This window comes from Lepisma saccharinum, chromosome 26 (assembly GCF_977018435.1).
Source record: "Lepisma saccharinum chromosome 26, izLepSacc3.1, whole genome shotgun sequence".
Taxonomy (NCBI): Eukaryota; Metazoa; Arthropoda; class Insecta; order Zygentoma; family Lepismatidae; genus Lepisma; species Lepisma saccharinum.
This window is the reverse complement of record NC_139254.1, coordinates 17,430,483-17,447,996: the sequence shown is the minus strand read 5'-3', so window position 1 is coordinate 17,447,996 and position 17,514 is coordinate 17,430,483. Positions and strand designations below refer to the sequence as shown.

At 38.6% G+C, this 17,514-nt stretch overlaps 1 protein-coding gene across 1 annotated transcript in view; it reads right to left on the bottom strand.

Moving 5' to 3' along the window:
- Positions 1–17,514, bottom strand: part of LOC145979395 (sucrase-isomaltase, intestinal-like) — a 176,646-nt gene that overhangs the window by 148,353 nt on the left and 10,779 nt on the right. The window contains exons 3-9 of the mRNA XM_083112264.1: positions 15,951–16,121; positions 15,434–15,486; positions 13,889–14,062; positions 11,301–11,406; positions 10,388–10,635; positions 4,380–4,540; positions 2,877–3,054 (exon numbers count right to left, since the gene is read on the bottom strand). Of these exons, the coding sequence (XP_082968390.1) occupies positions 2,877–3,054; positions 4,380–4,540; positions 10,388–10,635; positions 11,301–11,406; positions 13,889–14,062; positions 15,434–15,486; positions 15,951–16,121 (1,091 nt within the window). The remainder of the gene's footprint in view (positions 1–2,876; positions 3,055–4,379; positions 4,541–10,387; positions 10,636–11,300; positions 11,407–13,888; positions 14,063–15,433; positions 15,487–15,950; positions 16,122–17,514) is intronic.

The following is a 17,514-nucleotide window of genomic DNA, read 5'->3' as shown; positions in this document are numbered from 1 at the left end:
AAGTTCGTGCAATCTCCTGGAAGGAAACAAACTAGAAACTCTCTCGGACATGTGTACTGTACAATGGCCCTTCTAGGTTAAGCACACAAATTTTTGTCTGTTTTGGATGTTTATTGCTATCCTTTTTTTACAGGTGAATAAAGGAAAGTGTCATGATTGAGAAAATTGAGGCACGGAGGGTCATCAAATTCCTGAATCGCCAGGGGAAAGCAGCGAAGCAAATTCATGATGAGATGAAAGCACTGTACGGAGAGGAAATCCCATCCTATGACATGGTTTCCAAGTGGAAACGGCAATTCCAAACCGGTCACATGGTAATTTCCGGTGCCCCTAGGACAGGAACCCGTCCTTTACAAATGATGCCACGTTGATGGAGAGAGTTGAGAAGATGATAATGGAAGACAGGAGGATCACCATTGAAAGTGTGATGGCTGTAATCGGTGTTAGTTATGGGTCCATCTGGAATATCATCCATCACCAGCTGCACCTTCATAAAGTGTCGGCACGGTGGGTGCCACGATTGCTCACCCCTTTCCAGAAGAGGACTAGAGAGGAAGCAGCACTAGAGATGTTAGGCCGCTGTGAGCTGGATGAAGAGGATTTTTTCAGCAGACTGGTTACAATGGACGAAAGCTGCATCTACCTTTATGACCCAGCAACAAAGGAGATGAGCAAGCAGTGGAAACACAGCTCCTCACCGCCCCCCAAAAAGGCAAGAGTGCACAAGTCAGCCGCTAAGGTGATGCTGTCCGTTTTCTGGGACTGTGAGGGAGTCATCCTGACGGACTACCTGCCACAGGGTCGCACAATCACAAGTGACCATTATTGTGATCTCCTAGCTCGGTTACGTGAAGAATTGAAGGTGAAAAGGCGAGGAAAGCTCACAAAAGGAGTGCTGCTATTGGCAGACAACGCACCAGCCCATTCTGCCCATGCATCCATTTCGAAAACATTTCAATTAGGATAAGAAATTTTGCCATACCCTCCATATTCTCCAAACCTGGTACCAAGTGACTTCTTTCTTTTTCCGGAAATGAAGCGTCCACTCAAAGGACGCTACTTTGACACGAGGGATGATATCATTTCTGAGGTGGAACAGTGGATTCAGGCCCAAACTGCAGTGTTCTATAAAAACGGTTTACGCAAGGTGAAAGACCGCTGGCAGAAATGTGTCGCCAAGCATGGCGACTATGTGTAGAAGGACTAATACCACCATCATTTTGTACTTGTCCAAAGTTGTTTCCTTCCAGATGATTGCACGAATTTTTTGATACCCCTCGTATATAACATCAAGTTAAGAAATAATATATTGAAGTAGAATAGCCTTGACGAGATACATGTTTATGAACAGTGGCAGCGATTAGGGAGGCGTGGGCAGTACCCCCCCCCCCCCCCACTGTTTGCAACTTTTGTCCCCTCATCTCCCAAGAGAAAATAAACTGTCCTTGTCCCGCAGTTTTGCAACCTAGCTATCCCAGTTTTGGAACCCAACCGCCGCCACTGTTCATGAGCAAAGAGTATTGAGCTTTGTGTTGTTTAGGCCATTTCGATCCCATGCACTGGCAATAAAATAATTTTGATTCTACAAAAATGTGTACTCTAACTCCGAGTGTATTAATCGGAGAAACTCTCCAAATAATACAGAAGGAAAAATATTTTCAATGTTACGCATAATAGGGCAGTTGCCCTATGCAAAAATTTAAGGTTAATGTACGTTTTCTTTATATTAAACATATATTTTCCCTTGTACTTACCTTCTCTTTACCTTTGTCTACAATACTTTCAAAAATAGCTGTACAGTACGTACAAAGAACAGAATATTTTTAATAGCTAATCTTCTCTATAAATTTATATATAAAACAGAGTACCATTTTTAATAACCATGTTAAAAAATGTGATGATTTTTTTTGAAAAAATAATTATTAAGATCAACAAAAATGTACATTGGCACGAATTATTATGTATTATTCTTTACTGCACCAACTAATGACAAAAAAGAACTTAAATTGGGAAAATTTGAAGTGACAAACAAACACTATGGCATTTAAAACTTTTTCAAGTTCCGATATTTTCATTGTAGTTGACAAACAATCATCTTTTAATAAATTCTTCTTTTAAAGCACTGTCACGTTTCGACATCATTTCTCATGTTAGAATCAATTTAAACATCTAATTTTATGTAGCACCAACACATTCAGAATCGAATCGACATGTATTTAAATGTGGAAACAGTTGCCTGTCTGAAGCGCACGGACGTGCTGCCATCTGCAAGGAGCTTTGCCTGAACAGTTCCATTTTAACTAGTTCTATCTGGCAACACCGCAGAACAATGTGTTGTTTGTCGGCCATTTTGTCTGCAATTGGACTACTCGAAATAGCGAGTTGTGAGAGAAATAACATTACAAGGCCTCATACAGTTTCTATTGACAGATGTGTAGCTGATGAATGATGAAATATTAATAGATGATGAGGCAAACACAATGACATTTCAATCAGGGTTGTTAAAGGTTCAGGAATTTTAAATAAAGTCAATTTAGGTCCAGGAGAGAAAATCAGCAAGCGTAAATGGGTTCTGGACCGTAAAGAACCTTTTCATCTGTAAAGTATTTCAATTCGGTCCAGGAACCTTTTTTCAATGAAACAATACGCAACTTGGACCGAATTAAAATTGTGCGAGAACAATGGTTCCGGTCCTACAGTGGAATCCAATAGAACCCATTAGAATTTTTGGGTTCCTGGAGCTTTAACAACCCTGATTTCAATGTCTCGTCCAGAGTTCAAACTAAAGGCCACTAGTTTTGAATCGAGTCAAGGTTTCACATTATATTAAAACAATACAAGATTATTTTAAGTTAAAAGATAAGAAGTTAACATACTTGTTGAACAGGAGGAGATTCGTCCCTGGTAAACAAAGGGTAGGTCGTCTGGTCAAGCCGCTGTCTGAAGCGAGTGTGGGAATCTTCTCCCAAGCCGTAAATGTTTTCAGAGGGTAGCCTAGTGGAAAGTGTCAGTAGCTGATTGGCGAAAGTCAGGCCTCCTATCCCCGTGTCGAAACTGAAATAAACATTTGCGAAACAATTAAATAACAGCATTATGATATATCTCTGTCATACACACATTCTCTATCTCTTTATTTCATTTTTGTCTTTATATTCTCTTTACATTTTGTCTTTCTCCCAATTCTCCTTCTTGCTTTCTCTCTTTCCCGCATATTCTTTACCTTTCTTTTCAAATTTTTCCACCAGGTGGTGGTAACGTCGTTGCCTTGTAATCAAAGAGCCTAGGGTTCGATACCCGGTGGAGGCACATAGTGGTTTGGATCCCACTTTAAACTGTCCAGATTAGCCTTTCTGTGCATAAAACTCAAACAAAGAAACTCTTCATCCAGTGTCTCTCTCTCTCTCTCTCTCTCTCTTTCTTTCTATCTTTCTCTCTCGCTCTTTTCGCTTTTTATTTCTCTCACAGCGCGCTACGATGCCAGGGGCCTCGTGTTCAAATCCCTGTCTGGACATGGGTGCTCTTTGTGCGTCCCTTCATCAGTATCATCAGATCATCACTCATTCTCATCTTCGCTATGAGGCAGAAGTGGGAGAACAGCAAAGTTAAAATAAATCAAATGAACCAATAGTCACTTCTCTCGCTTGTCTTTGTTTTTCTCTCACGTTTTATTTCATGCTCTCTCTCTCTTGCTCTCTTCATATCTCTTGCTCTCTCTCTCTCTCTCTCCCTCCCTCTCCCTCCCTCTCTCCCTCCCTCTCCCTCCCTCTCTCTTGCTCTCTTCCTCTCTCTCCCTATCTCTTGCTCTCTTCCTCTCTCTCCCTATCTCTTGCTCTCTCCCTCTCTCTCCGTATCTGTTGCTCTCTTCCTGTCTCTCCCCCTATCTCTTGCTCTGTCTCCCTATCCTCCTCTCTCTCTCTCTCTCTCTCTCTCTTCCTATCTCTTGCTCTCTCTCTCTCCCATCTCTCTCTCTCTCTTGATATCTTCACTTTATCTTTCTTTCTTTTTTCTTCCTCTTTCTCTTACTTTATTTCGTGTTCTCTCCGTCTGTTCTTCTATGGAACATGTAGCATTGTTGCATACAAACAAGAAACAAATCTTGATTTGATTTTTCTTGCATAACGTCGCTTTTAACTAACCACAATGATGTGGTTGGTATGACTGAATTGATGAAGGTACACACACCCAGCGTCGTAGCGCACAGTGCTAACCACTCCGTCACTGCAGAAACAAAACCAAGAAAATACCATTTTGTGGGTCTGTAATTCACAGGTAAAGAACTGCAACGATCGTAGTAAACATGATCAGAAGAATAACCTTAGAGTGTACGAACAAGTGGACAATAAGCCTAAACAACATAGATGAGACGATTGAACACTTACAGAACTGCTCCAGTTTCCGCGCGAAGTACTTGCACACTGAATGGTGATCCGGTGTCATTTGTCACCACAACCGAGTACAAAGGGTTAGCTGGTTTCGCATCTGAATTCGGAAGGTTTAGTTCAATCGGCACCTCATAGCGGTTTTCATTCGGATCGTAGAACTGGAAAGCAAGTAAATATTCATTATCTTCACAAAGTACTTCAACGATACATACGATGAAATGTTACAATAAATACAAATTTGCAAATTTCCATTTTTCCCCCTCTCTCTCGTTCTTCCCTCTCTTTTTCTATCTCTTCCTGTTTTTTATAATATCGTGCTCTAACTCTCTATTCCCTTTCTGTCTCTGCCAATCTTTTTCATTCTTCTTTCTGGTTATATCCATTTTCCCCGTTGCTCTTTATCTTCTTTTGTCTTTGATTCTTTCTCCTATATTCTTTCATGCTCTCTTTCTCTCTCTCTTAGTGTTCTTCCTTTCTTTTTCCCTATTTTCATTCCCTCTTTCTATAGCTTTATATCTTTCGTGATCTCTCCGTTAGTTTGTCCGTATCTGAAGTTAGCAAAAAAAAAGCAAATACAAACGAATGATAAAATTATACTAAATAACTACAAGTGAATGTTTTATAACTTAAATATCACGTCAATAATATGAATACTTAACTTTTATCAAACTTATTTAATTATCCTGAACTATAGGATTAAACAGTGATGTGCGTTTACACGTAAACAACGATAATCTGCATTCTACACGTAGACTATTTTATACACGTAGATTACGTAATCTATGTAAACAACATGGCGAAAGGTGATAACTTAGCAAAGGGAGCCGTGGAAGTAAAACAAAATTATACTGCGTATCAGTTATTGATGTGTGAGGAGAACTTTTCATACGCTCCCTTCCAAATTCGAACAATTTCTCACTTAGGACAAACCTAACATAGGAAATATTCTAGTGTTTTATGGGGAAAAGACTAATTTTGCCTCACGACTGCCATCTGTTGTTCTTTCTTGCATACTATTATCTTCTTCCATAGTTGATGATAGAAGAGAAAATACATTTTGTTGTAAATAGGATTCTTTTCAGTTCGTTAAGAACCAGTATAGTTGAAAATGTCACTTTCCTTTCATGAAAGCCTTGAAAATTAATTTTAAAGCACTGTAGATTGTCTACGTAGTCTATGTAAACTACAACCCAATGTAATCTACGCGTAGATTACGTGTAGACAACGCATGTAGACGTAAACTTACAGTGTACGGCACATCACTGGGATTAAATAATGCCATAGACATCATGTTAGTGGGGTTAAATTACCACTGTAAAACAGTACGAGTTGAAATGAACAAGAAGAAAGGAAATTGTTATCAGAGGTAAACGAAGCGTGAGAGTTTGAGGTGAAAGAACCGAACAAGCCTCAATAGAAGAATTGTTTATTTGTAGATTTTTGGAGATAGAAATAAGGAAGGGACTAATAAAGTATTCTGTGCGACGCTTTATATAGCACAGAAACCTGGATGTGGGAAAAGTGGCTAGAAGTTTTACAAATATGGCTATAACAAAGAACAGAACGTGTGAAAAGGCAGACAAAGTAAAAATAAGAGTTTATGAAATAAGGGCAATGATGCAAGTGACCGCGAAAATAAAAAGCAACTATGTGGGACACTGGGTAAGAATTATTTTTCTGTAGTTTACGGTTATTACAAGCATAAGAAAACAGTTTTTCGTTGTGACGTTTCAGGGGAACAAGGAAAATGGCAATAAGATGGCATGAACACGATTTGGACATTATAAATCTAAACCTAAGAACAGGTTTGTCAGCTCACATCATCGAAGAGAAGCATTCGATTAAAAAGAGAAGGGTTTTAAAAAGATTGACGGGAAACATAGAGTTGAATGTCTGGGAAGCTTCGTTCATTGCAGAAGAACACTGGAATAAATTAAATAATGAAAATGGCAACATAGATCCAGTATGGAGTTTTCTCTTTCACAAATGGAGCAAGCCACCATCTTTAAAATTTAATGTAACAGAAAACATCAAGAGACTTTGTGAAAACAAGATGACTTTGAATTACTTGATGATATTTGGCATTCATAATTTTAAATAAAAAAATTATGTGATCATTTTTTTTTATCTGAAATAAAAATAACAGACTGCTTCTTTTCACAGTTAAGTTGCTATATTACAACAATGTAACATTGACAACATCCATTATATAACGGACTCGCGCACTTTCGACGTGGCCTGTGGCCACGTCTCGTGCGCTCGCCGACGTGGTTCGCTTATTTGGAAAGTTTTGAACGTAAATTTATGTGTGTATGCGCTGTAATATGTACAAATAATCAAAATATTATTGGTTTCTTTCTTAATAATAAGCTGGGTAAGTAATAACAGTTTCAGGATAGTTAGTTAGATGTTTTATGTAAACGAATTCAATAGCGACACTAAATTGGAAAAGTAACATTTTACTTCTGTAGTCAGTTTTACATTTTTAAACATAATTGAAATAAAGAAATGTTTTCCTTCATTCTTCGCAAATTTCTATCTCTCCTCTGCAATGAATTCTGATGCTCACATTTTAAAATTCGAAAACTCTAATACTGTGCACAAAGTGGACTTAAAACACCAAATCAATCAATCAATCAATCAATCGAAAACTCTAGCATAATTCCCTTACAGTAGAATTCGGGGTGAAAATAAACTTTCTTTAAGTTCCCTAGCAACGTCCGTTTCCATGGTGAACAACAAGCACGGCAAGCTATAAGGAATTGCATGTCATTATACCCCCTAAACATTTAGTTGAAACAAGCCAGATGCAGATATTTACGCATTGAGTATAACAATATATACGTAATTGTATCTGGGCTGAAACTTCTTATTATGTAGATGTCACCCTTGTTTCAGGCACCTTTTCAAAACCAGGAGTTGATTCATCTGTGTGTTAATTATCTGTGAGAAATATAATGTAGCTGGACAATTAAGAATTGAAGGAAACAATGTGTGCAAAAGAAATTCCCGTGGCAACGGTTGCTAAGGACGTGAGAAAAGGGCATTTTCACCCTTAAGGAAGGGCCGATTGAGAGATTTTTGAATTTTCTCGGCCTTTTGGGACGATTTCATGGGGGGTCGTAATCGGGCGTTTTTCGCCTCCGGGGCTTCCTTCATGGAGAACATTTATGTCAGTGAGTGAGTGAGTGAGTGGTGGGATTGGGGCTATATATATATTGGATTATTTTTGTTTAAAATATTGCTAACCATTGGTATAACTGTATCTTTAGTCGAAGTGAAAATAAATGTCTGATGAAAGGAGCGTGTGTTCTCCTGAAACGTCACAAAGAAAATCTGTTTTCTTATGCTTGTAATAACCGTAAACTACAGAAAAATAAATCTACAATGCAAGCAATGCGTACATACAAGAAAAACTACTTGGTAAGAATGAACTGCTTGCTAATAGATGCGCCATATCGGCTGTTAGGTCAAGAACTTGCCCATTTGGCAGAGAAATTTTAACATGTTTACAATTAATTCCCCATCGTTAAAATTGCCTTAAATGTAATACTTTCATGCTATTGTTTATTGCTGCTAAAGCACAGACTCTTGTACCAGTCCGGCAGCTTCCACGGTTCAATGAACATCGCTGTGTGCAGTTGTCACGTTCCGCGTACATCTTTACTCCGCTGAATAAGAAAGAATCTGCATAAAATCGGTTTCTCAATGTGAATTGACACCGATAACGGATTTTAAAAACAGATGCAAAGGGTTTGAAATCAAGAGCAATGTTGTATTTGTAGGACTACCCAATACTAAGAAAAAGTTGTTTCACAAAATTGATGATAACGTGGTAAACTTTCCGTATCCGGAAAACGCCTGAAACTCTCTATTTATGTCACTTTCCATATTCCTACTTACGTATTCTGCATTGAGAAACATTGCTGAAGGTGGTATTTCGCTATTTTCACGGAAATAATCTATATTTTCGACGTATGAAGTAAGTTTTGTTCATTTCCTTTTCCCTTCGGTAACAGGGTAAATGGCGGTCACAGTTTCACTACCGTAGACGGCATGCAGTGTTTCCACCCCACTCCACCAAAAAATACCTACGTAGCCCCACAAATCATTGACGCATAGCCCCACGAACCATTCATACATAGCTCCACGAACCATTTCCGGTAAGGTTAGGTTAGGTTGGGTCACATTTAGGTTAGAATAGTTAAAAAATGGTTTAGAAAAAATGCGTAGCCCCACACACCATTCTCGCATAGCCCCACGAACCATTGACACATAGCCCCACAAACCATTTGTGGAAACGTACCTTCTTCAGTTACAAAAACACGTGTTTGGAAACACTGACCGGGATTTACCGGGATTACAACAACACACACATGCAACATCCACCTGGAAGGAAATGGATGCAACAGCTTTCGTACATCGGCCACACATTTATATCGAAAAATAGATGATTTACCGGCAAAATTCAATGAACGATGCGAGAAAACACTTCTCCGAACTTCCAAAAGTTAAAGAAACTGCATTCGGTAAGTAATTTCTCCTGAAAATTTTAAGAAATCCGTTTTCCGGATACGGAAAGTATACCGATAACGGTTTTTTTTGACAAATTTCAAAAATCTGAAAATTAGGATTTGGGGTTAAAACCTTTCTGCCTGCGCCATACTAAAATTTCAACACGACCGAACCAGTTTTTGATTTATAGAATTTCAAGAAGAGCGATAGTTTGCAAAACTCCAAAAAACCGGGACTTCGTTTGTTCTCAGGACGATAAAAAATATTAGACATACTGGAAAAAAAAATGGTTAGCATAGATTAACGCAGAATTGAATAAGCCAAATTTTGATGTGACTCTTATTTTTTTAGGTCTACTGGTTACTTTTTAATTGCAGTCTAAACTCGAGTATCTATAATTTTTAATCCGATAGTAGCTGATAACTAGGACTCGGAAGTTGAAGACCTATAAAGTGCCGAAAAAAAGACCTATAAAAAGACCTAAAAATATTTAAAAAAGGACCTAAAAACAAAAAAAGGGACGTATAAATGTGATCGAAAGTAATTAATAACTTCAGTTTTAATTACCCACTTCATGAAAAAAAATACAAAATTCTGGTGGTGTGGAACAGACAGTGAGAAAAAACTATATGAATGAAATGCATCTTCTTTCAGTCCAAAAATGTTTTTCTCTCGTTTCAGGGATGGTTCAAATATATTTTTTTATTATTATTATTATTTCTTTACTACAGAAAGGATGTTAAAGAGGTGATGGACTGATGATGATTCGAATTTAGAATGGGCAATGAAAACGTAGTCGAAAGAAGGTGGAGTTTAAAAAAAAAGCCGTTAAGACCTAAAAAAGACTAAAAAAAAGGACCAATACGCCAAAAAACGCCGAAAAAGGCAAAAAAGGACAAATAAAACCCACCTTTTTCTGGCCTACAATGACCCAAAATCAACATATATTATGTTGGGCCACGTCTACGGACACTAGGGAAAAAAAGGATTTCTCCTCAACTTCCGAGTCAAAGTGATAACACTTTCTCATTTCAACCACTCGGTGGCCTCCCCGATGGCGCAGTTGTAGCGTCGCCGCCTTGTAGTCAAGGGGTACCGGGTTCGATACCCGGTGGAGGCACATAGTGGTTCGGATCCCACTTTAAACTGTAGGTCCAGTCCCGATTAGCCTTCCTGTGCATAAAGTGGACTTAAAACAATAAATCAATCAATCAAACACTACGTACAACCAATGTTACGGTCATCGGCATACATTCTGACAAAGAAAGTTGCGAGGGAGGAAGCAACCAATCCAGCGCGATGAGAAACACAGCAGCTTGTAGAACAAGGTGCACGTAGTACTTCCTCCCGCCACGACGTAACTCTCGGCGCCACCGCTGCTGTCTGATTGGAGTGCGGCGTATTCCCCGCTCCCCACTTACCTTGGCAGCTTGTACAGCGCCCGCCGTAAGACTGGACAAGAGTTATTACTCTTATAGAAAACCCCTCACCTTCAGTCTGAGAATGTTGTCACTGTACTGAGTGAGCTGGAAGGTGATATCCTGTATGTCGTCGCCGTAGAGACTCGCACCAAGCTTGCTGAGAGGAACCCTGAGACCCAGGGTCGTATCTTCCGGTGCCCCGCTGACGCTGTAGCCGTACTCGCTGTTCGGGGGGAGGGAGCAGGTCCCCGCGGCAGAGTCCCAGACGCAACCTTCCAGGCAGGCGTCTTCGCTTATGCTACCGTCACTTCCACGCACTAAAAAAGATATATTAAAAATAGCTATTTATTTATATTATGGAGGTGTTATGGTCACCATCATACTCCGGCTGCCTGTATCCCCTAAATTGCCCATTAATTAGAGGCGAAAAATTCCCACTTGAATTCAGCCACCCCTGGAATCGAACCTGGATTTCCCACGTGGCAGTCAGACTCCCTACTAACTGAACAACCACAGCTCTGCATACACACAAGCATACAATGTTTCTTTAATGGAAGTATGCAACGGTTCAGCAAAAATGCGAATAAAACCTGAAAGTCGATTGTCTCAATAACAGAAAAATACCAGAAAAAACATTAATCTTTACCCATACGACATGTATGAATATATTTTTCTTTAGTAACTCTTATCATTAACTTTGATTGATTATCTATTCAATCAACATTACAAATATTCATATGGATAGTACCGGAAAACTTTCTTACCACAAACAAACTGTATATAACAGGAAAGCAACTATAACTCAGTTTCACGTGGTTTTGTTTACATTAACTTCGCTCTTTCAGAGGATAGAGAATACTAATTTTATAAAAGCAACAAGACAGGCATGTACAGTCACGGACAGTTCTGGATTGTAACACTTCCATTCGCTTTCACTGGAATGATTACAACCACGAATAGTACAATATGGAACACAACTTACGATCCCATGATACAGGACATTCAACAAACTCCTCATCTTGCCCTGCCCTAAGTTCCAAGGCAACATCTTTTGTAAGAGGGATGTCCAAATCAAACGCCTCCAGTGTCTGAAAGAAGGAAAGAAAGAGTTGAATATTACTTTGTGAAAGAAATACATACAGTAAAACCTCGTTAATCCGGACTAATCGGGGGATAAGGTGACCGCTTTAACGAAAGTCCTGATTAACTGAAATAACCTGAAAGAACAGTAGAAGGTGCATTAAAACTCTGTTTATAGCAACAAAACACATTTCTTATGGTGTATTTAAAGGGCATAGGCCTAAATACACTATACAGTACAGTACAAAGTCTGCGGGAAACAGAATTTCATGAGTGGTTGACTGCCGTTTCTTTGGGAAGTTCTCTTGTTGACTTCTAGCCACATTTAAAACCTTACATTCTGCCTTTTCTTTATTTTTTCCTGTCCGGATTAAGCGAAGTCTGGCTTATCGGGGTCCGGATTAACGAAGTTTTACTGTATCAATTTGAGGAATAGAAATGAAAAGTAGAAACGGAAAAAATATATACATTTATTTATAAGTTGTGACATATATATATATATATATATATATATATATATATACAAATATATATATATATATACATATATATATATATACACACATATATATACATACATACATACATACATACATATATAAAGATATATATATATATATATATATAAGAACTGGAAATGTTCAAGATCTCTCGAATTTTAAAATTTATGTTCCCCTGAAGTGATTGTTTTCTGGAATGAAAATTATAATTTCGTAGAAATGCCGAATCTTACGTGCAGAATTCAACACTTTCAATACCTGGCCATTCGAAACTTCCTGGCTGTTCGGAAATGTTTTTTTCCTGATACCGGTCGCTTTTGTTTTTTCATGACACTTGTCAACCTCTTGGGTTAACAGGTCTTATGATGAACAGATGAAATAGGATGGGACAATGATCCATGCTTGATCAGGGTTCGAACCTGGGGACGTGTGGCGTCATAGTGTTTTTACGCTAACCACTATGCCACGGAGGTTGCAACTCCCATGTAGCACATACAAACACAGGGAGAGGGGGGAAGAAGATGTATATATCCAGGTAAAAAAAGGCAGAGCTATAGCTATAGTTATACCCTTGTACATAGGAAGATATTGAGAAGGCATGTGTGGGGAAGTGTAAGTAGGACACCATACATTCAAAATCTTGGCCATATTGTAGAGATGATATGATCAGCATCACGCTCCAGCCACCTTTAGATTTTCGTATTAGAGGTTGAGTGGATCCCAGAGACGTTCCACTGCTGGAAAATTCCCATCCGGCTCTCCTGCGTGGCAGTCTGACATCGTACCCAACAGAGATGTTCGCTGACGTAATGAGAATTCTCAGCGTCTGTTACATTCTTTATCTATTAATATTTTATTATTTCAGTCTATAGATCCATACTGGAGTACTGCATGGGAGGTTCTGTCCTAATTGCGAACAATGCGTAAATCGTCCTAATTGCGAACACATAAAAGATAAATAATTTCATGTCCTCATTGCGAACACATGGAACTGAAAAACCTGTTTTCAAAAACACCTAATGTAGTGACGCAGAGAGACAGCTAGTTTGACTAACAACGATATCCAACTTGATTGACTTATCATGGTCTTTTGCTTTGTAAATCCCTCCAAGGTCATTTCACACTTTCAGTCTGTGGACCCTAATCTGGCTTTCATTATTAATGAAATAATATGGAGATTATTATTAAAATATATACACTTTGGGGACGACATTAATCCTGTAGAATTTTCTGATTCAACAAAACACTAACAAGTCTCAAGTCTCGAACTCGGATCCCACTTTAAACTGTAGGTCCAGTCCCGATTAGCCTTTCTGTGCATAAAGTGGACTTAAAACAACAATTCAATCAATCAAGTCTCGAGCCGAGTCCCTTTCAAGAAATCGTTAAATAGACCCGGGAAGTGTGAGAGAAAGTTGTACGTCAGAAGGCACAAAAATGTGTTCGCAATTAATACATAGTCCTTCGAGTATATTCCTGCTCACGTAGCAAGTGTTCGCAATTAGGACTGTTCGCAATTAGGACGACACCGCATGGGATCACTTTCGCTCGGTCACACTCCCACGCTCGATCGCGATACCAAGAATCAAATATCATTTCAATGTAACGATAATCGTAGCCTATGTATAAAAGTCCACACTGGTTGTTTCAGCCCATAATCATCTGTTCATTTTCATATATCGCTATGTATTGGTAAGATAGACAAAAGTACATTTTAACATGGAGATGTTATTGACTATGTTCACTTAAGTTTCAATTTAACTGTGTTTTTTCCATCACGATCCATACTTGAGGGCCCATGTACAACAGACAAATTACGGTTATATGTGTACTACCGGGCTTCGAGTGTGAACCGATCGTTTTGCCTGTTCGAGCGTTATTCGCTCGAGCGAAGAACTTCTCAATTCCGTACTTTATCTAGAGTCATCCGTGCGAACTATTAGACGCTCGAGCGAGCGAAAAACGCTCATTGCATTACACTAATCCATACCTTTTTTACAGCGTTGTAATGCCAGTCGCCTGAAAGCCATCGCTTATTGTTCAGATATGCGGCAAGGGGCTTTGGGTCCTTCGGAATTCCTACAAGTTTCAGATGATTAAATCGTAGAAGGTTCACGTTGGATGCGTCGGTTGGGAAATGTAAAATCTTCACAGTCAATTTGTCCTGCAACGAAATGTTACCACATTTTGAGAGTCGAGCATCATTACAAGTAATCACTTCCAAATTAAATCACTACAAGAAATAGTAGTAACTGGTAACAAGATGCAGATTTTTAAAAAATACGTGAAATTAAGTTATAATTGACCGCGTATGCATCATGAGCGTCAATTTAAAACGTACTAATCCCAATCTAAAATTTCACGCAAAGCGGCAATTGTACTACCACAGTCTTTTGTAATTAATAAATCATAAATTTATTACAATTTATTTATAATAAATATTTATTTACATAGTTTAACTAATAGCATTAATCAATTTTTGAACATTATTATTAAATACTAATAATAAATAAAATTAAAGAAATGTACGAGGTGCGTCCAGAAAGTAAGTTTCCATTAGTCCTCATAACCCACCGTTGTTTGGGCATTCGTCGTAGCGCGGCACTAAATTTTGAATGTTCATGTCATATGTGCCTGTTACGAATGACTAGAACCATTTGTACCGCAGCGTCGTTGTCTAAACGTTGTCCTGCAAGAAACCGCTTCAGCTGAAAGAACAGATAAAAATCGCTAGGTGCGAGGTAAGCCTGCACGGACGAGGGAGGTCGAAGATCTCCCACTTGATGCAAAAGAGCCCGCGTGCGCTAAGCTGTATGGGTTCGACCACATTTGATCGGACTTCTGTTAATTGTCTGCACTATCGTCTAACCATATGTCGCTCGTGACGTCCGGTCTGTACACCTCCACTTCTGAGTGTGTAAAAATCTGATTATGGCACGAATCTCGAAGTCGGCGGTGAACTGTATGAGAGCTGCTATTTTTCTCCCAGCGCTGTCTTAAAACGACTGCCTTCACAGCGCTGCGACTGTACCAGACTACAGCCACATAGCACCTCTTCCAGCCTACATTCGCGCATTGCGCTCTGACTACTAGCGCCGCGTACGAACGCCATAGGAACTTACTTTCTGGACTTGCCTCGTATAATATACATTAATAAAGGTAAATACACGTGTCCGATACAAATTCAAAAGAAAACATTTTTTCCGGCAAATGATAGGTCAATGGAAAAAGCAATAAAAATCAAATTTTATGAAATAAAGGAATACTATTCTTTAATATTATATGGCGCGGATGATATGGGCTAGGTATCAAATGTGCATAGCGGAAGACTTCAACCTGAAACTTCCTATTGTTGGAATACATTCATCAGTAAAAAGCCATACAATGAAAAACTGCTTATGAGTATCAATTGTTGAACTCAATTGTTATTACGATATACTAATTTTAATGAATTTTCTAGGATAATAGTTGCTTAATGACGCTGAAAACATTGCCTGATATTTGATAGGTATGAGTAAATATTAAGACACATTACCTTATTATAGACAAAACTTGCTTCCAGAAAATTTCCTGTTTGCGAAACAGCCTCTGGAAAATATAAGGAAAGTTATAAGACAATGTATTATTATAATAAGTTACATCATATAAATTTCGAAAGTTATTCTTTAATATACAAATATTGACAAAATATAAATACTCAACATTAATTTAAACGTGCGGAAAATGTGCATCATGGATATCTAATTAATCATATCACATAAATCAGATTATATATGTATATTTTTGCAGAAAAATGAAGCAATTCCATGAGAGTTGGGCTTTATTGATGAACAAATGCTAAATATTGGTAATTTTCATGCATTGGCATGCGATGTAGAGTCTGAAACGTTTGTATACCTTGCACGGTCCTGTTTGATATATAATCTCACAAACATTACGTTTCTCATGGGACCAAGACAGGTAAACTTAAAATGCGTAACGTAAAATCGGAGTTCCACTGTATAAAACTACATCACAATACTTCACAGTTCCATGGATTCACAGTACCTTACCTTTCACATTAGCATGCCAATGTAATACTCCTTTGCTTGTCAAATCTGGTGTCAGCATCGAGTGTAGTGCCAGAGAGATCTTTTGGGCCTCATGGTTCAACTTCTTGTGGATCTGAGCGAATGAAATTCCTCCCTCATCACTCAATATGGGATCCCGTATACTGTTAATAACTGGAAAGAAAGTGAATAAGCCTGTGACTACGATTCACAGTAAATTAGCCACAATATTCACAATATAAAGCTTCAGATAATAGATCTTAACTATCTGTTCGATTTAAGCATACTTTACGTCCATTTTCTTCGTACTTTTGGCTTATCATAATAATGGGGAGACATGGTGATAAAATGAGAGAGATGAAGACACATATAGAAGACACAAGCCAGACAAGGGATTATACTGACTATGGGTACAGTCCCAGAGTCACGTTAACTTGACAAAATGCAGACGAGCATGTAGTAAGTAGCTCTCGGCTTCACAAGTCTAACGATACATACTAATGTAGTGATACATTTAAATAAAATTTAGGGTGACTAATTAATACATAAAGCATTAACAGCATTTTAATAAAAAGAAAGAAATGTTCGAGCAACTCTTTTCCAGATGTAAAATAATAACGCATAGTTTAACACAAATTAGTAAATATGGACTAGATTAACGAGTCGACACCGAAAATCGAATCCGATACCTCTTGGTTACAAGGAAATGGTGTTAACTGATACACACAAAGGGACAGTATTCTACGTAAAATATTTCCAATGTTTGTGACGGTTTCGTTTGAGGAAATCAATTCTCACAATGATATCCCCTTCTGTAATAATTGTTAATACAAATAATTTAGCACTACTTCTATTTCACAAAATACTAATAATGCTATCATCTTGTAACCAAAGGGTCCTGGGTTCATTTCCTGGTGGAGGTACAGTGGTGGAAAAAAGTTCTTCCCTATAAGATTTTAATGGCAGTAAATAATGCTGGAAGGTTAGGCATCACACATTGCACGTTAAGGTGATCGGGTGATTCTGTCTGTCTCAAGAGCAACTCGTCTTTCATGCAATAGCCGAAAGACACAGGAAATGTAGGAAAGTCACGTGACTTGTCAGGTGGAATGTTGTTCGTCAGAAAATCGCCTTTTCTCAAGCCAGGTCGCAGAACCGACAAGAGCTACACGTTATATCTCCGAAAATGATTCGCCTAAAAACGTTGAACAAAACGCTAAAATAATTCTTGCCTTAATTACATAGGCTACTATACTGTATGTGCCTCGGTAGTTCAGGCGTTAGGGCGTTTTATTACCATGCGAGAGATGTGGGTTCGATCCCCGGCGGGGGAGAATCGGAATTTTGTTCACCTGTTCAAGCGGCTCCGGCGCCCACCTAGCGTCGTATAAAGTTGGTACCTAGATGAAACTCAGGGTCGTAAAGGCGGCCAGGGGTGTGGTGCTGATCACATCATCCCAACCTTCATGGCATGGTGCAAAACATAAGGTAGCACTTTGCTTTTTAATTTACTATACATCCCGATTTTGTCGGAACAGAACTTTCCAATCTCTACGTGGGCTTCCTT